General features: G+C 47.2%; 1 protein-coding gene across 1 annotated transcript in view; it reads right to left on the minus strand.

Annotated features, from left to right (window-relative positions):
- The window catches only part of LOC144098221 (calcium-activated chloride channel regulator 3A-1-like), a 1,385,444-nt gene that overhangs the window by 1,234,443 nt on the left and 123,050 nt on the right, over positions 1–27,951 (minus strand). The window contains exon 4 of the mRNA XM_077630719.1: positions 18,263–18,387. Coding sequence (XP_077486845.1) covers positions 18,263–18,387 — 125 coding nt within the window. The remainder of the gene's footprint in view (positions 1–18,262; positions 18,388–27,951) is intronic.

The following is a 27,951-nucleotide window of genomic DNA, read 5'->3' on the forward strand; positions in this document are numbered from 1 at the left end:
ACGTATCTCTCCCGTCTGTCGTGCCATTGCCATTACCACGAGCATCTACCCATTTTTACCCGCCGCCTAACCGCGGCACATCCCGGATTACCACCCCATGTGTTGTGCCAGTCGCTTTGCAGGCCACCTCACGCGGATTTGTTGTCAACACCTGCCGATATTCTGGGAAGGTGCACGCCCGTTCTGCTACTCTTTCTCCACTTATTTCGTCCGGCCTCTCTACTGACTTATCCCATCTTGACCGTTCTTTATGCTCTTCACAGCGGCCGCATTTTCCCCGTGGCCAATCTTTCTCTCATACGCCGTCGCTCTCCTACCCGCCTGGAGGAAAATTTTCAGCCGCACTTCCGGAGCCCTGATCTGTCCAGGTCCTCATGCTTCGCCAGCCAATGTTGAAGAAGTGTTTGTAGACGGCGCCATTGTTCTCGCCCTTGTAGAAATGGATGCTGCTGTTTGGAATTACTGCCGCCCTTTGTTGCAGACTACGTAAAGGGACCCCGATTGTTTCGAACTTTTCCCTTCACACTGCCAACTCGCACCGCATCCAACATCTGGCGGCGTGCACAGCTCGACTCGTTATACAGGAGAGTTTGTACATCATCGAGTTTTTTGTGCTGCCCTGTTGTTCTCATATCCTTCCCGTGCCAGCATTAAACTGTCTCAGCTTTGCCCCCCCCCCCCCCCCTCGCTGTGCGTTACCTCTCTCCTGCCTGCTTTTCCACCGAGAGGTAATTGTAGCGTGGCAGCCACGCTCATTTTAGGTGGTGGAACAACATGACGACCCTGAGATTTGAAGCTCACTTGCTGACCGAACGCAGGGCCAGAACCGTTGTTGGGCATAGCATATTGTCACGAAGTAGTGACTGCAATCCGAGGACGACAGCCAAGATGGCGTCTAATCAAAATTTTATTGCGGCTGACTTGCGCCCGCAACGGACTGAATCACTGGGCGGCGGCGTAGGAACAAGCGTGCTCGGCGGTAGGCGAACAGAATGCCCGCCGTTGTGGGCCGTGCTCAATTTAAAACTGATAGCGAACTTTCGAGATAATGCATGCAAAGTTACTAGAGCATTATGGAACAACGAAGAATCAGCTTCGCCTGGATGCGATCAATCTAGATAAATCTGGTCGCGTCTTGCGTCGCAAACAAATCGAAAAAACGCCGTGGCGGCATATTTGAAGAATTAACAAACACTGAAAACATTCGCGGCAATATGACCTGGATTCAGATGTTCCACAACCCCCTTCAAAATATGTACAGGATGTCGCAACTAACTGTAACCAACTTTTTAAAAATACGACGTGCCCTAACCCGAATCGCAGTTTCATTCCATACCGACGGGAGGAAAATAATAACAAAAATAAAGTGGAATGAGAAGTAGTCTGCACCTGCTAACCTACAACCCTCAGATGGTTTCATGTGGTTGGCACATTCGGTGTGTTTAAAAGCTTGCTTACATTCGGCTGACGCACTTGGCGTACAATATGGATACCAACCGACATATAGGCTGTTTCACGTAGAACTTAACATATTTTAAAAAATAGGCTTTCTTAGTAAGAAGGGAGCCTATTCTGGCGTAGCATTTTTTGCGGTGCAATGCGTCAGAATACAGTTAAAATGTGCTAACTAAAGGCTGGTTAAATATTATTGAATGTTTAAGTTTTTAACTACTACTTTCCGGCCCCTTAATAATTGAGAGTCGTGCAATCCAGCGTAAGAAATATCAACATCAGTTTTTATAATTTTGAAAACCGTGTTACCCTCGGCGCTGTGGCCCGACAAATTTTGGCTTTTTCGACGAGTTACGTGCACTGGAGGGGTTGCTTTGCCTCTAAGCTTCTCGCAAACACGTATATTTTAGCGCGATGTAGCCAAAATATGTTGCGCCACAGTCCAAACGGTAACCGTACTTTAAAAATTCTAAAAGCTGATATGGATATTACTTTCGGTGCGCTACCCGCATCAGAATAGTTAATGAGTCTAAATGTCGTAGTTAAAAAGTTAACTAATCAGTATTAGTTAAGCAGCGTACTGTTGGGTCGTCTTTTCTGTAATCTAGTGTACTACGCCGCGGAACATACTGTGCCGAAAAAGAGCTCTTCTATCCCAAAAAGCCTGTTTTTAAAAATTATATAAATTCGTAGATGAAACATCCTGTGTACCGACTGCTTGCTGAAGGACTTGCCTTGCCCGTTATTTATAAAAGTTTAGATTTGTATATGATTAGCAAGTGCTCTTGACGGAGATAAATGTTCTTTTCCATGTGCAGTTCGAGATTTAAGACAATTATTAAAGAAATCCGCTTGTGCTGGCTATTTGAGCCGAGAGGGGAAACGTCCCTGTTACCCTACGGTTCCGCTCATTCTGTGGTTATAATGTGCAACATAGCGAACATGTGTTTCTCTAATTTGTTAACGAAGCGCGTGCATTGTATGAAAGACAGCCCCAGCGATGAGATTTCTCCGCTTGCTCAAGCAGTGTTCCCGGAGCATCTGCTCCTTTCATTTGCAGGTTGTCTTACGAAGATAAAAGCGGGAGGTGAAGGGGCGCTGTTCTAGGCAAAGAAAAAGTTGCTGTTGTTCGCTATCTGCTCACTACTTCCCATCGGATCAAGAGGATGGGGCAACGGTCAAATGTCAGTGTTGTGTTTCCGGCGCCAGACAAGCTGTCAATGCTTGCTGTATCTGAGTGTCAACGCCACTGCAGCGCGAAAGCCATCCCGCGCAGTGAAGTACCAATCACCGTTAGTTGAATGCAAAGTTGGCATGGCATACAAATTTATCTTAAGCTATGGCGAGGCCTATATCGGGCTAACTGTGAGATATCTTCCTGAAAGACCGATAGAGCATTCAAATAACGTTTTCTTGCGTCTGAACTGGCATCTTGCGCGCTGCTTAATATATCCCTCCTAACCCTGCAAGCCTTTCTTTCAAATACGCACTGTTCTCGCGAGAAAAGTACTAGGTGTCTCATGGAAGCTGGTTAATTATTTTTAATAATTAGCTCTTCACTGGTGTCTCGGACCCAGTCAGGTGAAAGGAAGCACCTTTTGTCTGGGACCCTTTAGTTTCTTGCACCAAGAAACTAAGCAAGAGACTAAGAGCACAAATAAATACATAACAAAACTTTTAGAGTTAGCCAATTAGTTGCCTTCAGAGATTTGTAGCCGATCGTTAGTAATAGCCATATTAGACTAGTTTTGAAAACGCGCTTGCCCTTGGCGCTGTGGCTCGACAAAATTTTGCTTTTTTGACTGGTTACATGAAACGGAAAACTTGCTTTGCCTGAATGCTTTTTGAAAAAGCATATATTTTGGAACGATGTCACCACATTTTGTCGAGCCACAGCGCCGAGAATTATGACGTTTTAGAAATTATAAAAACTCTTATGAATACTAGTAAAGATATGCTATAAATTTCTAATTGCAACCGGTTGCTTAGCTGTGCTATTTAAGAAGTTAATTTTCAGAACGGTATTCGAAAACCTTTCAGTTAGATCAATTGCTAATACATTTTGAAATGCAATCAGTTTGGCACATGATAGCCTTGGGTTCTAACGCGCCACGGAACCCAACACATCATAGCACGCTTAAAAACGACACGCTAAAATGACTTTTATAAACCTTCCAGTTACATGAGTTTATTCCCTTTCGAGCGGTGTTTTAGGGAATGGTTGTAAAATGTCTAATGTCCGTTGTATGCTACAGATCCAATTATTGAAGACTGGTCAAGAACTGGGATAGATATGTCGTGCAGTTCGATAGGCCTGAAACAGCCGACGGCCGTGACCACACCTGGTTGAAGGAGGGTTTCTGGGACAAAGAGCCAGACGTCGAGAAGGCAGATTTCTGTATATTAATCTCGCATTGTTAGCAGAGAGACTATAGGTAAACCTCAAGCGAGGAGCTCATCTTGCGATTAGAGAGCTTACGACCGAAACACAAAGGCACGTCGCGTGGATCGCAAGCATGTCTGGCGTATCACGTCGGCTTACATGGCAGCAAAGCACGACGTGCAAGTGGTGTTCTCAGCTGAGCACAAGGTCGGTAGAGTAAGCACACCAGTAAAAGAGAGGATAGATAAGCCTTTCTCTCGAGACGGTGGAGGATGTTGTTCGGTCAAGCATGCCTCCGAATTCACTGCTTCAAAAAAGGACTGGTGTAAAAAATGTCTTTGTCCTACGGAAGAATATATTACAGCTACAGAAAGGTGTATCAATGGTCGAAATTACGGGATCCCTCCACTGTGTCCTCACTCATATCATGTGTCGCTTTGAGACGTTAAACACCATAAACCAAACAACACAAAGCATAAATATGTGGCTAAAAGAGCACCAGCAATCGCTAGTCGTCGAAAAATGCAGAACTTTAACGCCGTGAACCCTAGTAAGTCTTGCGAAAGCACTTGGTTCCGAATTAGCCTCAGTATGACGTAAACATTGCCTTAACTTGTCCTTCGAATTGGCATGTCTCTTGCCTACAGATTTCCTTATATTCTCACGAAGTGGTGACTGCAGTCCGGTGAGCAGAAACGCTGCGAAAATAGTGTCTAAACAAAACTCTTTGTTTGGGCTGACTTGCGCCTACAATGGACTGAATCACTCGGCAGCAGCGTGGCAACAAGCGTGCTCGGCGGTCGTGAAACAGAACGCCCTCCGCTGTCGGCCGTGCTCAATTTAAAGCTTATAGCGAACTTTTGAGACAAAGCGGGAAAAGTTACTAGAACATTCTGGAACGACGTAGAATAAGATCTGGCTGGATCAATCGAGATAAATCTATTCGCATCTTGCATCGCAAACAATGCGACACAGCGGCGTAGTGCCGACAGCTATAAAGAATGAACAAACAAACACTGCAAACATTCCCGGCGTTACTTTACTCTCAAAGAAGCATCGACCCGATGCATTAAAACAAATAATGCGACTAGAAGCAAATGGAAAGAATAGTGCGATAATAAACACAGAGTGGGGAAACACAGCGTCATTTAGCGCGCATAATATGGCTTTAGAAGTACGACGTGGACAACTTCTGGTCGTACGCGGCGTCGCTGGGATCCAGTCATTGCGTTAAGGATGTCTTCATAATCGACTTCACGTACCGACGAAGAACCTTGTACAGGCCGAAATGGCGGCGCAAAAGCTTTTCACTCAATCCACGGCGGCGAATGGGCGTGCGAACCAGGCATAGTCTCCTGGCTGTATTCCGTGTTGCGTCTTCGTAGGTTGTAGCGTCTGGATTCGGTCCGCTGCTGGTCTTTGATCCTTAATCGTGCAAGTCTTCGGGGTTCTTCTGCGCGTTGAAGGCAGACGGCGACGTTTTCTTCGGTAACGTTGGGCAGCATGGCGTCTAGCGTGGTCGTAGCATCCCTGCTATCGACGAGCCTCAAAGGCGTCATCTGGGTGGTCTCCTAGACCGCGCAGTTGTAGGAGAAGACGACGTAAGGCAGGATGACGTCCAAGGTCTTGTGTTCGGCATTGACGTACATGGCGAGCACACCGGCGATGCTTTTGTTCAGGCGCTCGGTCAGTCGGTTGGTCTGCGGATGGTATATATGCAGTTGTCCTCTGGAGGCTGGTTTGGCTGTAATACTGGATGGCTTGCGTTAGATCCGTCGTGAATGCTGTTCTTCTGTCCGTAATGAGCACATCGGGGGTGCCATGTCAAAGAAGAATGCACTCAACGAAAAATTTGGCGACTTCTGCTGCTGTTCTGTTTGGTAGGGCTTTCGCCTCGACCTAGCGGGTCAGGTAGTCGGTCGCTACGATGATCCACTTGTTTCTAGACGTTGACTTTGGGAAAGGGCCAAGCAAGTCCATGCCAGTCTGCTGAAAGGGACATTAGGGGTGTTCAAAGGAGTTCAGAAATCCTGCTGGTCGGGTGGGAGGGGTCTTTCGTCGCTGAAAATTTCGCCAGGTTTTCACAAGACGTGCGACATCGGCAGACAGTCGGAGGGAGTACTACTTGTCTTGAATGCGGCGGAATATGCGATAAAACTCGAGATGTCCAGCTGTCAGCTGGTCGTGTTGTGAACCCTGTAGAACTTCGTCGAGACAAGCAGGTACAACCAGGCGGTAGGCTGTTTTATCGGCTGCGAAGTTCTTCACGAGGACATTATTGTGTACATAGAAGATAGACACTCCTCTCTTGAATGAGGCTGGGGGATGAAGAAACCTTGCCTTCCAAATCCTCAATGAGGAGTTTTAGGTCGGGGTCCGAGCTTTGATGTTGTGCATAAGAGCTGAGGTTGACGGGTCCCAGGAAGGCGTCCTCATCGTCATCCGGCGGTGCATCTACAGGGACTCGTGAAAAGCAATTCGCATCAGAATGCTTTCGTCCGGAGTCCGCACTTGTAAATGACGGTGACGTCAAACTCTTGGAGGCGAAGACTCCATAGAGCGAGGCAGCCGGAGGTCCTTCAAACTGGCAAGCCAGCATAGTGCGTGGTGTTCGCTGACCATCTTGAACGGTTGCCCGTACAGGGAAGAGCGGAATTTCGACGTAGCCCAGATTTTCGCAAGGCGCTCCTTCTCAGTTGTCGGATAGTTAGCCTCTGACTTGAAGAGGGAAGGGATAGCGTACGCGATTACTTTCTCCAGTCTGTCGGTATTCTGAACAAGGACGCCTCCTAAGCCTTCAGTGGTTGCGTCGGTGTGAACTTCAGTATTAGCGTTTTCATCGAAATGCGCGAGGATTGGTGGAGGCTTTTAACAACGCGGAAGTTCTTTAAAGGCTTCTGCTTGCGACGCTTCCTATTTAAATGACACGTCTGCCTTCGTCATTTGCGTCCGGGACTCGGTTATGCGCGAAAAGTTTTTCACAAATCGTCGGTAATATGCGCGCAGTCCGAGGAATTTGCGCACTGCTTTCTGAACGGCAGCGGTGGAAATTGTGCAATAGCAGCCAGTTTTCTGCGGGCCTGGGTGTACTCCCTCCTTGCTAACGACGTGGCTTAGAAACAGCAGCTCTTCATAGGCAAAGTGGCACTTCTCTGCTTTTAAGGTTAGACCAGACGACTTGATGGCATCTAGTATTCTTCGATGTCTTTTGAGGTGCTCTTCAAAATCCGAGGCAAAGACAACGACGTCATCTAAATATACCATGAAAATTTGGCACTTCAGACGTGCCAGCACTGTATCCATTACTCGCTGAAACGTCGCTGGTGCGGAACAAAGACGAAATGACACCACCTTGAACTCGAAGAGACCGTCCGGAGTGATGAATGCGGTCTTCTCGCGATCTCTTTCATCGACCTCAATTTGCCAGTAGCCGCTCTTGAAGTCCATCGGTGAGAAATACTTGGCTTTGCAGAGCCGGTCCAGTGTGTCGTCGATGCGGGGGAGCGGGTAGACGTCCTGTTTTTTTATTTTGCTCAAGTGGCGGTAATCAGCGCAGAATAGAAGTGCGCTGTCTTGTTTTCTCACTAGAAAAACTGGTACCGCCCATGGGCTGTTTGAAGGCTGGATGACGTCGTCGCGAAGCATTTCTTCCACTTGGTCCCAGATGGCTTGTCGTTCTCGCGGCGACACAAGATAGGGGCTTTGACGAAGAGGTCGGGAGTGGTAGTCGGTTAATTATGCGATGCTTGGCAATTGGCATTTGTCGGACCTTCGGCGATGACGAAAAACACCCGCTGTAGCTTCGAAGCAGATTGCGGATCTGGTCTCGTCTTTTTCGGTGCAGGCCTGGGTTGATGACGAAAGTGGGCGAGTTCTCTTGGTCAGGCGAATCTTCTGAGTATCGGTCGCAGACGGCGAAGGAGTCTCGTAGGTCGGATATTTCGTCGAAGAAAGTAATCGTCGTTCCTCTGTTAATGTGCCGGTATTCATCGCTGAAGTTAGTCAGCAGTACTTCGGCCCGGCCATTGCGGAAATGTGCGATGCCTCTTGCGATGCTGATTCCTCGGTCTAGAAGCAACTGCATGTCCCCTCGATGATAACTTCAGCGTTAATAGCTTTCGTGGCGCCTACCGTTAGGATAATGCTTGAATGGGGTGCGACGCTCACTTCTTTCTCCAGGACACTCAGGGCAACGAGATTTTCCAGAGTTCTCATCGAATGTATGGCCTCGTCCGTCGAAAGCGTGATTACCTTGGATCGCAGGTCGATGATCTTCTGATGCTCATTAAGGAAATCCATGTCCAAGGTCATTTCGCGGAAGCATTGTCGTGGCACAATGAGGGTCGCGGGACAGGTGTGTCCATTGACAGTCACGCGCACTGTGCATCGTCCTGATGGCGTAAAGAGGCGGGCCCCTGCGGTGCGAATTGGTGCGCCGTCCCAAGCGGTCGTGACTTTCTTTAGCTGTGCAGCGAATGTTCCATTCATCACCGAGTAATCGGCTCCTGTGTCGACTAGAGCAGTAACTTTCCGGCCGTCGACAACTTTCTAAGTCAGTCTTCCTGGCTCTCGCGTTGTACGTCAGCCTGGGCGTCGGGTAAGGGGTTTCGCGTGTATGTGAATCGTGGGTGGAACGTGTAGTCGAAGCTTTTCTCTGAAGCGGCGTTGTTTTGAAGGCGGTTGGCGTCGTGGTCGAGGTTGCCATTGTATGCGGCGTAGGCGTGTCGGGGGCGGTGTCTTCGTGTGGCATTGTGGTTGGAGGATCTTCGGTGTTTCGCTCGGGAGCAACCTCACCTGCAGAGGTTGCTCCAGGCAGGCTTCTCTGCTTGGAGACGTCGGCTGGCTTAGTGAGCTTCAAGCTCGTCTTCGGATGCGAAACGCAGAGAGCTGGCGTCCCGACTTAAATGAGGGAAGGTGGTGTCCGGTACATGGAAGGGCCCAGGACCGCCAGGTGTCACGAAGTGGTGACTACAGTCTACGACAACGTTTTATCAAGAGTATCTGTGGGACATACTGGGCACATTGGATGTGGAAGCTGGAGTAATTAATCTTTTAAAAGATATATATAAAGGTAACAGAGTGCTTACAAAATGGGAGAAAAATGTATCAGAGCCTGTAGAGATACAGCAGGAGCTTATGCAAGGATAAAGGCTGCAAAGTTACGAGATAAAGGCTGCAAAGTTACTAGAACATTCTGTAACAACATAGATTCAGCTCTGCCTAGATGCGATCAATAGAGATAAATCTGGTCGCGTCTTGCATCGGAAACAAAGCGATTAAGCAGCGTAGTCCCGGCAGCGAGAAGGAATGAAGAAAGAAACACTGCAAAGATTCGCGGCAAAATTCTCCTCCAGACAATTTATTTCAAGATTTCGTACCACGCAACGTTTTCTTAGCCACATTATGTCCAAGCCATTTTATCTCAAAAGCCTATGGTCATGTGCCAGAGGTAAACGCTTCCGCGACGCATCTGCTTTTACATGATTACTGGTGAAGTAGTGCTTTCGCACTAAAAGATCGGTTTGTTCAAATATTTTATGACACTGCCCGAAGTGCAAGGAGAGAGAGAATCGCACATCTGCGGCGGACCCGCAAAACACTACAGTTGCGTGCGATCACGGTAACCAAATGTGCAGGGGCATCTTGGAACTTCCAAGACAATGGACACGTGCGTGTTAAACCCTTCTCTAACTTTATATTCAAAGAAGATACCGCATCTGGGCTGTGTTTGTCGTTTTGAAAGGAACACTTCCGTGGTGTTCTGTTTGTACAGTTCATAACACGTGTTCTCCAGTCAACGCCTGTTTCATTTGTTCTTTCCTGTCTGTCGTTTTTCTTGAGCTAAATCAGTGAGATCGCAGAAGGTAGAGCGCCTACTCTGATGAGACGCTCAACTACAAAGTTTCTGGAAAAGCTTTCTTTTGTAGCCGCATGGTTGCGCTTAGCTGAATACCACTGAACAACTGCTCCTTTACACGAAATCTACTCCACCTTGGAGGCTGCCGTTTAATTATAGATCAAAGCATTTCTTGTCATTCTCCTACCGCCGACACTGCTATTCACACGAGCTCATATTTCTCTGCATCACGAGTGCCTTGAGCTGCCACGCACGCAATTCACTAAATCCGCTGGCCAATCCGCAGCCTATATTCCTCCACTGCTGCTTTGTGCCTTGGAGAATGTCTCGAGAGTGTCCAACCAGTAATGTCTCTTATTTGCGAGGATACGCTTCGCCACGCCATGACAGCACTCAATCCATCTTCGTCTGAGCCCGATCCTTCCTCTACGGAAGGGTTCTTGAGCTGGAACGACGCGGATCTTCCTCTGCCTAATACACACAACCTCGAGCGCCAGTTCCGCTCTTCCATCGACGCTTACTATATTTCCTTCGGCCAAACTACAACTGTCACCCAACGCACCGCTGAGCCAGCGCCCTTATCGTGTGTCTGCAAATGAGCGTCAGAGTATTCAAAAGCAAGTCGCCTAACAAGAAACGAGGAGTCCACTGCTGAAAGCAGATACGTTTAAATACGGTCTGTTGCGACTCGAGTAGCATGGCAGGACCGGAGATGGGACGAGAATGATCGGAGACTGGGATAGGAGGAAGGCAAGGAAAACTTAATACAAATATTTACATTATGCACATGTACAGCAACTGAGATTGCTTCTCAATCAGTCTCGATGCGAGGAAGCTCCTGATGTGAGGGACGCCCTTAGCCCGTACTCTGGGCCGAGTTTTATAGGGTATTTCTTCGCTGAAATCTCTAGATGGAGGCCGAGTTTGCTCAAGTAGGCGTGTCCAAGCTCACGGTGGCAGGTCACGCACTCTCCTGCCAGGAACCACGCCCCCGTCAAGTTTTGAGCTTGAGAGGAGGGTGACCTCTACGTCGGGCAGAAACAAGAATCTTCACGAGTGACGTCACTATGGTTTGCAGGTGGTCGCAGGTGTTTCTTATCAATGCACGGGCCCGGCTGTCAGCTTCCCCTTTGGAGACGAATGCCGATGTCAAAACATGAAGACGGGACCCCGCGTACCCTTGGTTCTTCTAGAGATGGTAAATTATGCTGGCAGAGCTGTGGGGGCAGCTTTCAGAAAAGGCCAGCTGGCTCCGTAGTCGAAGATAAGTCGCTCAGGGCTCAGTCTTCCAGCTCCCGGCCAAAGTGCCCAGCAGGTGGGATCGAGGGGACTGCTTTTCTCCCCAGACAAAGGGCATCCGGTATGCAGACGTCATGAGGTTGTCGGCTTTGTTGACAATTATAGGTTGTCGCTTGCTCTGGCCCGTGCGGCCAGAAATACGATCACAACAAGGCATATGTTTAGAGCAGCACTGCAGGGCTACGTATAAAAAAAGCTACGTGCATCAGTACTCAAAAGCAACCAATGCATTTATTGGAAAGCAAACTCATGAATAACGCAAAAAATAGCAAGGCACCAGAGGCATGAACATGGACTCGGCCACGCGGCCTGGCGCACGATGCACAAATTCATGTTCTGCATTGTTAACATGCTCATGTGGTTGCTCATATCCGCTGACGGTCGTCCCTTCGCACCGAAAAACAACGCATCTCACTAATGCGCACTGGCATGAATAGCCTGGTGTGTACAAGTATGTTTTTCTGGGACTGAAGCGCCTTAATTGCCCCCATAAACATCGCCGCGAGTAGACAACTTCGCAAGCATGTTCAAGCTGTAGCCGTCATCCTGCGCGCGGCCCAGACGAGTCGAGCATAAAAGAATGGATCGTCCGAACGCATTCTTCAGTGGACTCAGCGGCACCGCACGGCGCATGATGCTGGATTTAGTGTTCGGCATTGTTTGGTGACTGTCAGTCATGAATTAGCTCTTTCAGAAGGAACTACTTAGGCTTCTTGGTGCTGCCGTCACCACTGCCATTTGCAACGTTGTGTGGACGTTTTGCTTTTGTTAATGAAGGCGGTCGGCAACGTCGAAGAGAATCCAAGGCGTGATCATGGCAAACTGAATGCGATTTTGAGCACATTCACTGAAATAAGGGCTTCACAAAATCAATTACAAACGAGTCATCAGAGTGCCAAATTCAGGCCTGCGGAAGTAGAAACACACCTTGCTGCTCCTCAGCTGCAGTAAGAGAATGTTGGTCAAATTTGGAAATGCTGTTAACACTGTGAATAAGGAAATTCATCTTTCAGTAGCAAAGGAAAGGACTTTAAAAACCGTAGTCGCCGCAACAAAATAGTCATATACGGGCTTTAAGAAGGAGAAAACGAAAGTTCTGCAGCGTTAGAGAAAGAGGCCAGGCACGGCATTTTTAGGGATATTCTTGAAGTTATGGGGATACGCATGAATCCCCTGCCCCATTATAACATTTGCGCTCAATTCTGACGTGATCTTATGCGCGCGCTGTTCGGGAGGTTTGCGAGGTGGGCACTCACGCCACCCCCGCGTCCTTTCGCGCCCCACCGCCGCGGAGACTTTCCCGTTTTCCTATCTTAGAACGGAGAGACCTCCTCTCTAGAGCCCGGGACAAAACAAGTTCATCCCGGACATGCATGCTCCCGAAGCTCGCTTGTCTTCTGGAGGCAGTCGTGAACACGCACACCTGCCACGGAGACCGCTGCGTCACCGTATCGTTCGGCCACCACGTGTGACTTGCCTGCCGCCAGCCATGAGCGAGGAGCCACATGAGGTGAGAACATACCTCCCCCCTCCCCTTTCCTTCTTCACCACCGTATGTGTGCACAACGCTCTATTGTTACAGCGCTTGTTTCTCTTTTGCTGTTTTTACTACTCGGGAGGAATAAACGCTATTGCATGTAGACGACTCGTGTTTGTCTCTTCTGGCGCGAACCCGCCGTGCTGTCGACTCATCGCTCCGTGGGTTGGGGGTCACAGCTCTGACAGTTACGGCTGGCATGTTGATGCTAAAAATCGGCCACTGCTTCTAGCCCTTTCAGCGTCATTTGATTTCATTTTACGTTACATAAGAAGTGGGAAGAAGCATTGTGGTGGCGAAGTGTTATTAGAACGAGAGGTGTTTCCCAATTTTTGGGTTAACGCGGATGAGGACGTGATCGCAGCGATGTCGTTGGATAGGTCGTTTCAGTCTGCAGTAACATGGGAAAAATGAAGCGGCAAAGGTGAGAGCGCGGGCACGTGGATGGGAAACTTGGAGTGGATGACGTGTGCTGTAAGATGTGTGCGCCGGTGGGACAAAGCCGGTTGAGCAGCCAAGTGAAGTATGGAAAAACCTGTGAAATAAGCAAAGGCTGGCAATACTGGGACGGAATGAAAGATGTAATAAACTTAGGGATTCGGGTTTCAATGATGACTTGCTGACAATGAATGAATATGAAGAGTGAATAAACCTGGCTTCTCGGTTTCGAAGTGATTCAAGTGTAATTACATGGCAGGCGCGATGCGGGTTCCAAATGGGAATGTATTTGTTCAAACCTTTATCTAAAAGAGGTGATTACAAGAGGTGTTCGATAATTTTACATATTAAGGGGTATGGAAGAGAAGACGGAGTAAAAGCCCAAGCGTTTTATTCGCAGATGCACTGATAAAAGTAATGTGTGAGGTTCAGGATAAGTCGCTGCAGAGGGCTACACCTGAATGCTTATTAGGAAGAAGGGACTGCAAAGGGACATTAGTTAATATGTAGAGAAAATGAAGCGGATTGCGGCGGCGGCGAAAGACCAACCGCTTACATTTATGAGCGCTGAGCTGCGTTAAGCATTCGTCCCACCATCTGTAGAAAAGCATGCCGTAAAGTATGGATTCGTCCGACGAAAATTCTCAGCGGCACCCTTGCAAGTGAAGCTTAATGTCTATAAGACGCTAGTAGCACCTATTCTTGAGTACAGCGCCATTGTTTAGAACACCCCACCCCCTATTCTTACCTCAATAAAAAAACCAGAAGGAATGAAAATCCTCCCCCCTCCCTGTCTGTTTTATGTATTCTCGTCACTCGCGGTACGATGTCGAGAAATTGCTGCGTAAAAGGGCGAAAATCTTGACGTTAGAATGCCGTTGACAGTTTGTGTGCATGAAATTTACTTTTCTACTTTATCATGATTGCATGAGCAAAGATAAAGGCGCTACCCAAAGTGATGTGATAATCCCTCTAAAAAAATAAACCACGACATGGGCATAAGACCGTTGGCTGCAAGGTAGGACCCATTCTAATTTTCATTTTTTCTTCGTGCCGTTGAGTTATGAAATAAGTTACATGAGTGACGGCAAGAGATGTAGAAAATAATGCGACTGAGCCACCTGTAAAACACTTGAGGGCTTGCATCTTCTTCATACAATGATTCTGCGATGTGAACATTCTGGCAAGAAGCAGGCAAAAGACAGGTAGTGAAACTTTGGAAGCCTTTTAAACAAATATGCGGGTTCGAACTACGTCAGAGACAAATCAGTGTTTATGAAGCGTGTAAGATTGGGCAAGTTGGTCAAACATGCTTAAGGGAATAATAGCGCTGCATCAAGTGACTAAAACAACAGGAGAGCACACACACACAAGCGCCAACTTACAACTTTATTGTTTGGCTGCCACTATGCCGAATTTATACCAAGCAACACGCCCCAAACTATGAACAATAATAAAACAGTGACGCACATGGACGCGATGTGCGAAGCAGCCAATCATGATATCGCACAAGGCAAACAACATGACCAGTGCACTAAGCTCTACCGCACCACGTGAAACATCCCTGTCGCAAATGACTAACTAGAAAAAACATGAGGTAAAAGACGGGAAGAAAACAAGCTAAAACCTAAACGTATCACGAGTATATCACCGAAGAAAAAAATCTTCACGGAAGGCCACGTCACAAAAACTAGGGGAATGACGAAGAAAGGACTCAAAGCGCTAAAAACATGAGAATGAAACCTAAGACGCCAACAGAACACGACTAAAGACTCAGTGAATAACAAAACACACAAAACAGGACTACAAAGCCGACAAAAACACGGCTAAATCCCATGAAAGTGAATAAAAGAGAACTAGGTATAAAAGCACAAAAAACACCAAGCATGCTGGCACGACCTCGGGGCCCCGTATGGCGAGAAAAGGACAACACAATCAAAACCCTTTAGTTAGGTATGCCACCTTGAGAGCGCTCACGTTCGGTGAGGAAGGTTAATTCTTTTTTTCGTTAGGCAGATTGATGCCGCGCTGTTACAGGTCTTCTCAGCTCGTGCTATTTCTTGCGCTTCTACAATTTCGCGGGTAAGCTGATCTTAGTGCCTGTAGATAACAGAGCATTTCCTAATTAGTACCCTGCACTTGCAGGACCTGCAGTGTTCGGCTAAATGGCCTTCAATTGCCATTTGACGTCATTTCCTGCGATGATCTCTCAGACGCTCGTTGAAGCACCTTCCTGTTTGGCCTATGTAGCTGGCACCACATGTTAGAGGGATCTTGTAAACGACACCTTCAGAAAAGGCTACGAATTTGTTCTCATGGTTGATCACGCACTCCAGCTTCGCTTTCTTGACAGGACAGGATTTCTTACAAAGGGCAGAAAGTTTGACAGGAGCGTAACATACCACTCCGACTTCCGCACGAGCTCCGATCCTTTTGAGGTTGTGTGAAACGCCAAGAAGGTATGGTATCGCAGCAACCTTGCTTTTCTTAAGCTCCTCCTTTTTCTTGGCCTTGAGTCGATGCTTTTCTTCACCACTCAGACTGGCCTGTACATTATGTTTCCTGTTCAGGCCTTCGGCAACCGATACCTACAAGGGATGCGGATAGCCCGCTGTCTTTAGGCGCGCGACTTGCATACTGAAGTTTCTGTCCATTGCATGATGACACAATTTTCTGAGGGCATCGGTGAAACAGTGCTGCACAATGGTTTGGTTTGATTTATCAAGGTTTAACTTCCCAAAGCGACTCAAGCTAGGAGGGACACCGTAGTGATTGGCTCCGGAACTTTCGGCCACTTGGGTTTCTTTAACGTGCACTGTCATCGCACAGTACACGGGCCTCTAGAATTTGGCCTCCATCGAAATTCGACCGCCGCGGCTAGGACCGAACCCGCGTCTTTCGGGCCAGCAGCAGAGTGCCATAACCACTCAGCCACCGCGGCGGCTTGTGTTGCACAATGGCCCTCTTCACTAGTTTGGAGTGAGCTGACTGGTATGGCAAGAGGCCTTTCTTCACTCTGGGTTCATAGCACCAACAGATGTGGTTATCCTTGAAGGTCACACAGATGTCGAAGAACTTTACAGAACCTTCAGTGGGAAGTTCCTGAGTTAGTAGCAGGGGCTGTAAGCCTGTCGTGAACTTGCCCCGTGTTCTATCAATGAGATCCTCATTTTGCGCTTCCAGTATAATTAAGTAATCGTCTACATAGCGAAACATCTCCGTCACGCTGGAGCCAAGTTGCTTCCCCAAAGCCGTGTCCCGGCGGGCCAAAACCAGGTCACTGAGAACCGGGGCGATACGCGAACCGATGCAGATGCTTGCTTTTGCAAGTGGATCGACTTGTCGTGACAGACGAAAGTGGATGTTAGATGGAATGGCAAAAGATCTCAAAAGGCAGACCTGTCCACACCAGCGGCGTTTTGAAATGTTACCGAGCCGTGGTGGTCTATGCACTCTTCTACGCACGACAGAATTTCATGATGCGGCAAGGAATAATACAAATTTTTGACGTCAACCGAGAAAGCCGAGAGCTCTCTGCAACCGTACGTTTGTAAAACACCAATTACTGACAAGGAATCCCTAGCCAGAAAAGGATATTCAATTGCTATCATTCCCAGGTTGCTTTGCGCAACACACTTCTGCCACGTCGCCACCTCCGAACAAGATCCCTCGTTTACGAGAATCCTCTAATATGTGGTGCCAGCTACATAGGCCAAACAGGAAGATTCCTCAACGAGCGTCTGAAAGAACATCGCAGGAAATTACGTCAATTGACAATAGAAGGCCATTTAGTCGAACACTGCAGGTCCTGCAAGTGCAGGGCGCTACTGAAGAAATGCTCTGTTATTTACAAGCACAAAGATCAGCTTACCCACGAAATTGTAGAAGCGCAAGAAATAGCGCGAGCTGAGAAGACCTGTATCAGCGCGGCATCAATCTGTCTAACGAAAAAAGAATTACCTTCCTCAACGAAAGTGAGCGCTCTCCAGGTGGCAGACCTAACTAACGCGTTTCGACTCTTTTCTCGCCATACGGGGCCCCGAGCTCGTGTCAGCACGCTTAGTGTTTGTTGTGCTTTAATACCTAGTTCCATTTTATTCACTTTCATGAGATTTAGCCGTGTTTTTGTTGGATTTGTAGTTCTGTTTTATGTGTCTTGTTATTCACTGAGTCTTTAGCCGTGTTCTGGTGACGTTTTAGGTTTCATTCTCATGTTTTTAGCGCTTTGAGTCCTTCTTCGTCATTCCCCTAGTTTTTGTGACGTAGCCTTCCCTGAAGATTTCTTTTTCGGTGATATACTCGTGATACGTTTAGGTTTTAGCTTGTTTTCTTCCCGTATTTTACCTCATGTTTTTTTCTAGTTATTCATATGCGACAGGGATGTTCCACGTGCTGCGGTAGAGCTTAGTGCACTCGTCATGTTGTTTGCCTTGTGCGATATCATGATTTGCTTGCTTCGCACATCGCGTCCATGGGCGTCACAGTTTTAATATTGTTTACAGTTTGGGGCATGTTGCTTGGTATTAATTCGGCATAGTGGCAGCCAAACAATAAAGTTGTAAGTTGGCGTTTGTGTGTGTGTGCTCTCCCGCGGCCCTAGTCACTTGATGCTGCGCCATTATTCCCTTAAGCAGTTTTTATGCTTAAGGCTGATGGATATTTCTATCACCCCTAATCTGATACGGGTTTTGGTTGCATACCATTGCTGATTAGACTGTATGCCGTCAAATCATAGACTTTATTAGTGCTGCCTTGTACGGGTGCGCATGCGCACACTTTTGGGAACGCTCTATATATCAACTGCTTTACCTGGTTGAAAAGTTGAGTAAGCACCCGTGTTGTCTCCCTTAATGTCTGCAGTCTTGGCTTTAAGATCATTTCATAATCCCTGACTATCCCTCTCCCCACTAGATAACCGCCAGTAGTTAACTATTTCTTAAAGGTGAACACGGTTCCACACGAAACTTAGAGAAGTGGCCACATATTTTACTGATTTGCGTATTTGTGACTGTTTCATTTTTTAGGCGGAACTTTAAAATTCCACTAAGGCTCCAGTTAGTGATTACAACCTATAGAGTACAATATTAAGAACGTATCAAACTATTCCGCGCACTGTCTCACCACAATCTTCAGTGTTTCCTCACTTGCAAAATAAACTATTACAATTGAGCCACGCTATGTTCGCTATTGGCGGCCCACAGATGTCATTAAGAGGTGATAACCAGAATAAAAGGCTGTGTGTTGGCGAAGGCAACAAGGCTTAACTACAGTCGCGAACACTGAGTGGCAGGCGTACCCTTGGAAGTCATCGCTACAGGAGATGTGGTCCCAGGCGGACACTTGGAGGCATGGCTTGTCCGGCAAGGGCGCAGCATCTCGCAGTTCTGCATTGGCGCTTATGTTCATGCTGGCGGCGAAGTCCTGCGCAGTAAGAGCAGAAGTGACAGCGAAGCGTGCAACATCTAAGTCGTCTTTTATTTGTGCGCAGATTCCCGCTTACTCAGTCAACCAATCCTTCCACACTCGCCTGCAAGCCGCATCATCACAAAGAATGGTTACACGTGCGGGCTCTGCTGCAGCTACGCATACCCCCCTTCTGGAACAGCGAAGTTGCCCTTCCGGTGGCCGCTGCTATAAAATCAAGCCGGCGTCAACTGACCGCCACAAGAGGAGCAGCGACAGCGGAACGTGCAACATATAAGTCGTCTCTTATTTGTGCACAGGATAGATGTAACACCATTTTGTCATTTTTTCCATCTTGTGTTACTTCTCTGCTTTCACTGCTGCTGCTCTGGTTGGAACTTGTTATCGATAATGACTCCTTGTTCCGAAATAGTATTTTCTTAGGACCATTCTACATTTTGTACTGGTTCTTTACCGCTGTCAGGTATATAAATCTCTGCGTTGTTCCGGTTTGCTGCACCTGTCACATGCAGTATGTCGATTAAAGAAGCCGACCTTCTCAAGTTAAAAGATGAAATAAGCAAGAGCTTAAAGTGTTCGGGAGTCACTAGACAGAGATCTGCGCATTGAAATCCGGGATTTCAAAGCTGAACAAAGGAATTTTGAGCACAACCATGACTTTGCTCAAGCCAGTATTGAAGAACTAATGCGAGAACTCGAATCACAAATATTGAAAAAGGCATGTCTTGCAATAGGAAGCGAAGCCCTCCACAAAAAATTGTCTCGCAGCAGAAAGTAAAACTCAAGATCCTGTAGACCGTATGGTGTCTTCAGAGCAGTATTCCCGGAAATAAAACATGAATTTCAAGGTGTCATTCAGAAAGAAAATGAAAACGTGACAGATCTGCTTGTTAGCATTGGCAGTGTTGTGAAAGAACCGATAGCCGGAAGTGACAATTAAGCCTGTCACTGAGTGCCCACACGAAAGGCTGATAAAACCAAAAGCTCTGTCGTGGATTCAAGACACGCACAAAGCGGGACGCTCTAGTCGTTTGCCAGCCAATAAAGTACGGCTGACAAATGACGACTTCAGCCTTGACGATGCAGCACCTGTTTTTGAAAACGAGCACCCGTATCCAGCGCTGAAGGAACTACTTGCGATGACTGTAAAAAAGAAACACGAACGCAAATGGAAGTCGTTTTTTGCATATAACGGCAAAATCTGCGCAAAGCAATCAATAGGATGGCAGCTCTCCCGTATTTATAGCACCTGAAAGTGATCTTGAAAGCCGATTTTGTCAGTCGGAATATGACTTCGCTCTGTTAAAAAGGCAGATTAACCAGCACATCACGAATTCTTCTATGAAGTAGCAAGAATTCATTTTTTCTAATGATGTTGAACCCCCTGCAAAATTGTGCGAGTCTGTTTTGCACATCAATGCACGGTCTATGAGTGGAAAGGAGGATGTTCGATCCTCAATTATGGATAATTTTTGGTTTAAATTTGTATCGTGAAGTTATCAGAGGCGAGGTATCACGACGAATGTAATTTGTTAAAATTACCAGCTTCTAAGAATTTGTGTTTAAATCATACTGGCAGACAAGGTCGCGATAATGCACTTCATGTTAAGGTGCATAACAACTGTGAATTCGTGCCTGACTTCAGCAAACTAACCCCGTACTTTGATATTATCACCATACAATGCAAAAATGAACCCATCTGCGTTGTACATTGTCCACCAGGAGGTAACATAAAACCTTTCATTGAGTTTCTTGAGTCATTGCTGGAATACGTATGAAGCAACAACTTTCGCCTTGTTTGCATTGGCGTTTTTAACTTAAATATTCTTGATACCAACACAACTCGACAATTTAACACTGCGTTGCATTCCTTTGGTTTTCTGAACCTAATCACAACATCTACACGACTTAGTCACTGCTCAATACCAATTCGACTTTATTTTGACAAATATTAATAGCAAAGTTCATACCTCTGCACATAATTGACCATTGCCCTGTATTGATGACCTATCAGGCAAACTGCACTCATAAAAGGGAGCACGAAGAAGCCATTATAGTTCAATCCATCACGCAGGACACTTTATAAATGTTCAAACAAAATTTATCGAGCTGTGACTGGTCAACGGTCCTGAACAAAGCAAATGCGAATTATGCATGCGATGAATTTATTAAATTTTTGTGAACATATGTGCTAAGCAGTTTCCATTTTTAGCACTTAAGTCGTCAAGGAGAACGAGAAAACCATGGATAAACCGGGAGCACCTAAAATTGATTGGAAAGAAAATCCGCTTTACCATGTTTTTTCTACGTTCATGCCGCGAAGTCGCCCTGAAGGAATTTAGGAAAACAAGGAATCAAGTAAACATGGAGCTTAAACGTGCGAACACTGCATATTAGCAAAACCTGTTTGTAGATTTAAATAGGCAACGACCTGTTCCTGCGTGGAAAATTATAAACAACGTTTTTTGAATGGGATGGCTCCCGTTGAATTCAGAGAAAATAACCATTATTGGCCGTAAACTTGGAGATCACGACAGGGCAGAATACTTCAACCATTACTTCGTAAACACAGCAAAACCGACTAGTACTCCCTCAGATGTAGTTGCCCTACCTTATGACGGAGCTGAAAGCATATCTTATGCTCCTACAGACGAAAATAAAATATATACATCACATTCACGAGCCCGAAAAACAACATATCAGTGGATACTAATGATATTCAAATTAAACCTATGAAGTATGTTTGGTTTGGTTTGGTTTGGTTTATGGGGGTTTAACGTCCCAAAGCGACTCACGCTATGAGAGACGCCGTAGTGAAGGACTCCGGGAATTTCGACCACTTGGGGTTCTTTAACGTGCACTGACATCGCACAGTACACGGGCCTCTACCATTTCCCATCCATCGAAATTCGACCACCACGGCCGAGATCGAGCCCGCGTCTTTCGGGCCAGCAGCCGAGCGCCATAACCACTCAGCCACCGCGGCGGCTCTTTGAAATATGTATCAGAATCACTAACATCTGTTCTTGTTCATATTTTAAACTTGTTCTCGAGACAGGTATGCTTTGAACTTCCATGAAATGTGAAAGAGTATCAGCATTATACAAATGTGGTGATCACAACATTGCGTCCAATTACCGTCCCATTTCAGTCCTCCCAGTATTTTCGTAGACATTAGAAAAGCTTATTCTTTCTCGCAATACAAACATTTGTGATCAGCACAGTATTCTGACAAACTAACAGCTTGGGTTTATAAAGAGGCGGTGGATTTAAACCACTTTGCTACCCCTGATGGAAATAATTTTGAAAAATATAAATAATAAATTATTGACAGCCAGAATTTTTCTTGATTTTAGTAAACCGTTTGATTCTATCGGTCACAGTGTTCTCATTAGTAAGCTTTCATCATATAGAATTCGTGGAAGAGATTTTCGTTTAGTACAATCATACTTGGAAAATAGGTACCAGTGCATGGGTATTAACAACCACAGGTCATGTTTCTTGCCAATAATATGTGGCCGGCCACAAAGAAGTATATTAAGAGCCCCTTTTATTTAATACTTTTATTATCACTAAATAGCGAAGAGTGGCACAGGAGCGTTAGAAGCAGATTTTACGTAAAAGAGTTGCAATTTTCTTTCCATCCATCCATTCATCCATCCGTCCGTCCTCTTTTATTCATCAGGCTTCTTTTATTCATGCGAAAGCATTAGATGGTTCACTCTCAAGGTCATATCCGCAACAAACGGCGCCAAGCGACATCACTAGCCGACGAGTCACGCGACGAAGATGATGACGTCAAATAATTAGTGCTAATTAATACAAATAGGTAACGCTAAGACTAATTCGTTTATATATTGAAGGCGTCATGTGAGTGTGACGTCATAATAGGTCAGGTGACAGCGTGCCATCAAAACTAGTCACGTGACGACACTGTAATATGACATCACACCTACTCACGTGACAACGATGTAATTTCTCGTCAGACCAGGCCCCGATCCACCCCAACTTCAAGATCCACGTGGATCCCACATTACAACACATGCGCGCATGAATCATTACAAAGAGTACCGACAACCTTGTTCACATTAATGACATTCGGATTGTCCAGCAGGTAAACGCGCCAGTTCTCGTGTATATCATTCTGCAAAGATCATGCGGCGACACATGTCTTTGATTCTCGAGATGATGGCGATGATGATGACGCTAACAGTGTATCCTCATGAGCCCGGGGAAGTCTGATATACCGCTACCAATTAAAAGTTGCCAGAATATTGATTAAATATTGTACATTACCAGAAACCGAAGACAATTATTGTGCGGGAAAATAGGAATACCTGCCGCTAATAATTAATCATGATGATGTTGATGTTCTTGGGACGTCAAGACCCTCCCCCTTTCCACCACTTCCCTCCAGGTGGCGATGGTAATGGTGTCGAAATCCTGGGAATTCTACGATGACTCGTGCACCCGCGGCATTTGAAAGAAAGGGCTAGATTAAGTCTTCGTAAACTGTGATAACTATTAAAATCACACGGGTCAAAATAACTGGTCCAGAGTAAGCAGCGAGAACTGCTCTCTCTGTGAAGAGCACCATGGCTCTCCGCTCTAATTTCTCCTCAGCGATAGCTTTTTCGGAGCACCCCATTCCCCCCCCCCCCCCCCCCCCCCTAGGAAAAAAAAACGCCCAAGTCTCATACTCCTCAACAGAATTCTGGGTATCATTTTGTCAACCAGTCTGAGACAAGCTGCTTTAAGTCAATCACTTGTTTTCCTTCAAAACTTTATTAATCAATTGTACGCCAGCATCCTCGACTTTTTTTACCCACGAGCACCGCGCGAGCATGCTGCGAAGCCGTTTTAAGGTGAACGATGGGTCTCTGAAAAACAGTTAAAGGGAAGATAACGTGTAGTGCCTGGTCGTCTGCAAGGCAGGCCGCCAACCTAACTGATCCCTTACGAGCATAGAAAAAAAGAGAATGATTAGAAAGATACAAAGAAAAAATCGCGCACTAAGAACAGAAGCTAACAAAAGCGTGCCCCATTAAACGTAGTATTAGAAGGTTTTGAACAGCAACTCAGCAGCACAGCGCGAGCCTGTAATCAGTTCAGTTCACACATCTTCGTTAAGAAAAGAGGAAAAGGAATCAGCTGCCACATCACCATACATTCATTATAGTTTTGCATTTTTCGCCGCTGCGACACCGCGATGCTGAGCGGGGGTTTCGGCATAATAAGCGAATTCCCGAGAAGGAACAAGGAACGGGAGACCAAAGAGAGGTTATTCGGAAGGTTAAAAAATATATCTGCATCTTCTTGCATTACGAAACAAGAATATACAGAATTAGTGTTATATTATAAAGGGGAAGTCACCGGTCAAAAGCTTCAACGGTGTTATACAGGTTTTTTTGGCTTCGCACTCATTTAATCAAATCAGCATGTGTCCTTGTTAGGAACCACCTGAATCACATTCTCTCGCCTGTGTCGAATACTCCAGTTTCTGTTAATCCAGATGTTAGTGTGCAGCAGGATCCCCTTTTTTCGACTGCAAGGCAAGAGCCATGCGTCAGTGCCCGACACAAGCATGAACAAGAAGCAGTCTTGCTTGGGGCCATCCGCTCTGCGACAAATTTATTGCGTGCTTGTTGGACGTAACTTATTTGCGGCATCAAACAAAGCTACCGCGGGCAAACGTGAGTTACGTGCTTTGCGCGCTCCCGGAAGTTTGAGCCGACCGGTAGCCAGTCAGGTGCTACGCCAGCGGGGCAAGGGGAGGGGGGGGGGGGGGCGACAGTGGCCGCTGTGACAGTAACACTTTTTCCGGGAAGACCAGAGGGTGCGTCTTCCTGTAGGCTCGGACTTAACGGACATTTCGGCGCAGCACCAGAAGCTAAGAAGGAACTGCGGCATCCGGTTGTCCAAACAGGGGAAACCGAACACCAAGCGTCATTGCGGTGATGCACTGCAACTCCGCTTCGGAAGCGGCAGTCGTCGGAGTAAGACGTGGCAACAGCAAAAATCTCGACCTCACTGAATGACGACCTCACTCAACCGCAAACTAACGCGTGAGGTTGATGTCTGATTTGCTGACCTCACTCACAAAATTTCGCGCCGTCGCCGACCTCACCTCAACCTCACCTAACGACCTTGAGTTTGAGGTGATTTTGAGGTTGAGCTCGACCTCATGAGGTTGAAACCTGTGCTCAGGTCAGGCCCTTTCATCTGGTAGCCTATCTGCTTTTGGAACGCCGACCTCGACCCCGAATTTCTCCCTGGTCACCGAAAAGCAACCACCATCATCATTGACAGTTTTTGCTCTGACAGCTTTAAACAAGCAACGCCACCCCATGACGCGGGTCGGCTCGGTGGCTGTGGCATCACGTGGCTCGTCACACCACTTGCTTTTGATATGAAGGTCATTACTCGGTCTATTACCTGCTTCTGAACATCTTAAGTGCCTCGTGAAGCTTCTGATCCTCACCGAGGCAGCAGTTACACGGTGGCTCAGGTCAAGCCTTTCTTCTCGCAGCCTCTCTGCTTTGGCAACGCCGACCTGAACCCAGATTTTCACCCTGGTCACCTGAAAGCAACAACAATCGCTATTGGCAGTAATAAGCAGCAAGTTCTTAATGCAAGATAAAAACGAAAAGGAAGGTAAAAGATTTTTGCTAACCCTGGCATCTTCCATCACTACGGCAGTGGCACCTGAGCTGGGGCAGCGGAAATAAAGGATAGCTGGCAGTTTGAAGAAGTGTAATTAAAAAGGTGAGAGGACAGTAAGAAATGATAAAGGAAGAGGTGATTAATACACTATTTACATAACAATACGTTTGTACCACTTGCGCGCGTGCAGAGTCAATAAAATAAAGAAAAATACACGCTCACAACACTTTGCCGACAACAGCGGGTATGGGGCACACAGCTGTTAATCGTCTGAGGCAGCGCATGCGAAGCGTTCGTTCACCGCGCGACACTACCTGGCGCAAAACAGACGGGACGTCAAGCCAGTCTGTTCGACAAGTGCTCAGAGGCTATCGCCATTGACAATGATTGCCTCTCCAGCTCTAAACACGCAATTCCAGCCTGCGACACTCTTGGGCTCTATGGCTGTGGCATCACGTGGCTCGTTATACCTCTTGCTTTTGACGTGCAGTTCATCACTCGGTCTGTTACCCACTGCTGCTGCCATCTTCAGTGCCCCCTGAACTGCCTCATACTCCAGGAGGCAGCAGTGTGTGAGGTGCACACCAAATCATCGGGGATTTTTTAACGCGGTGCGTCGACAGCCGTCGGACAGCGCAGCGCTGTGCGTGCCAGCCCAGCGTTTCGCGCGTGCGCGTTCCAATGGTGTGTGCGAAGCAACGGCGACGAAGAGTGTGGCGAGCATGAGGAGCGGAGAGCTGACGTGTCAGAAACCCGAGGTGTAAAGGAAGATAGCGCAGCGGAGGTGGGTGATTCAAGCGCGGAGGTGGCAGCCGTTTAACGTTGGGTCCGTGCTGCAGTGGACCTCCCTTGGATCACCGACGCAAGCCTCCTGCGTTCCTTGGAAGCGTGGAGGTAGCAGCCGATGTACTAAGGGTCCGTGCTGCCGAAGGGTACTCTTGGATAGCCTGCTTTAAGCATCCGGCGTTTTGGGGCGCCGTCGACGGGCCATGGCTGCGCTTCTGCTCCTGCTGCCAAGTTCTTCGGGCTGTTGACGGAGAACCACAGGCGTCTCCCTGTGTTCCACTCCGTTCCTACTACCACCTGACTCTTCCGCCGCTTCCTTCGACGCAACGCCAGCGACGTGTTGCACTGCACCCACCCGCATTCGCCTTGTCGGCAAGGCATCCCCGCTTCACATTAGACGCTCAAGATTTGGTGAACTCTTTCCTTTATTTTGTAGTGTTGTACGCGTGTTGAGTGTGTGTTTATCTTGTTTTCGTTTCGTATCCGCTCTTTTACTTTAAATTATAAATACGGCTTCGTTTTGTTTTGCTTGCTCCCTTTGTTGTTTCGTTCGAACCTGCACGTGGTAGCGTTCCCCTTCAGCAGTCGGGGACGCGTTACCACTTCGCGACAAAGTGTCGCACTGGCTCAGGAGTGGCCTTTCATCATCATCATCATCCTTAGTACACCCTCTTCATGGCAAAGGCATCTCCCATGTCTCTAATATTAGCCCTCTCCTTTGTCAGCTGCGCCCATCCTTTGCCCTGGAAACTTCTTAATATCATCCACCCACCTAGCTTTCTGCCGCCCCCGGCTACGCTTACTTTCTCTTGGAATCCACTCCGTTACCCTTAAGAACCAGCGTTTTTCTTGCCTTCGCATTGCATACCCTGCCCATGCCCATTTCTTCCTCTTGATTTCGACTAGGATGTCATCAACCCGCCTTTGTTCCCTCACTCATTCTTCCCGCTCCCGGTCTCATAACGTTACCCCTATCATTTTTCTTTTTATGGGTCGCTGCGTTGTCCTTAACTTAAGCTGAACCCTTTTCGTTAGCCTCCAAGTTTCTGCCCCGTAGGCGAGTACCGGTAAGATTCACCTGTTGTACACTTTTCTCTTGAGCAATATTGGTAAACCGCCATTCATGATCTGAGATAATCTTCCATATGCGCTCCACTCCATTCTTATCATTCTAGTTATTACCCTCTCATGATCCGCATCAGCTGTCACTACATGCCATAAATAGACGTATTCCTTTACCATTTCCAGCCCCTCGTTGCCAATTGTGAACTGGTGTTCCCTTGCTAGACTTTTGAACATTACTGTGGTTTTCTGCACGTTAATTATCTTCATCGTGCCTTCATCATGCTTCCCTTCTACTTTCGCGACGCTGAGCTCTACCCCGAATTTCTACCTCATCACCGGAAAGTTACCACCATCTTCATCGACATAATTACCTCTCTAGCTGTAAACAAGCGACGCCAGCCCTCCCTACTCGTGGACTCGGTGGCTGTGACCTGACATGGCTCGTTGCACCTCTTGCTTTTATTATGAAGGCTATCACTGGTCGGTTACCCGCTTCTGAACATCTTCAGTGCCACCTTAAGCACCGCATCCACGCCGTGCAAGCATTGTCACGGCGGCTCAGGTCAGGCATTTCATCTGGTAGTAATAATAATAGTAATTATATTAATTGGTTTTTCAGGAAACGAAATGGCGCAGTAGCTGTCTCATATATCGTTGGACACCTGAAGCGCGCTGTAAGGGAAGGGATAAAGGAGGGAGTGAAAGCAGAAAGGAAGAAAAAGGTGCCGTATTGGAGGGCTCCGGAATAACTTCGACCACCTGGTGATCTTTAACGTGCACACTGACGTCGCACAGCACACGGGCGCCTTAGCGCTTTGCCATCATAAAAGCGCCTCCGCCGCGGTCGCGTTCGAACCCGGGAACTCCGGATCAGTAGCCGAGCGCCCTACTGATCCGCAGTTTCCGGGTTCGAACCCGACCGCGGCGGCTCCGTTTCATGGAGTTAAAACGCTAAGGCACCTTTGTGTGTGCGATGTCCGTGCACGTTAAAAACACAGTCCACTTTTCTAACGCCGACCTCTACCGAGATTTTTACCCTGGTCACTA

The sequence above is a fragment of the Amblyomma americanum genome, chromosome 7 (genome assembly GCF_052857255.1).
Source record: "Amblyomma americanum isolate KBUSLIRL-KWMA chromosome 7, ASM5285725v1, whole genome shotgun sequence".
NCBI lineage: Eukaryota > Metazoa > Arthropoda > Arachnida > Ixodida > Ixodidae > Amblyomma > Amblyomma americanum.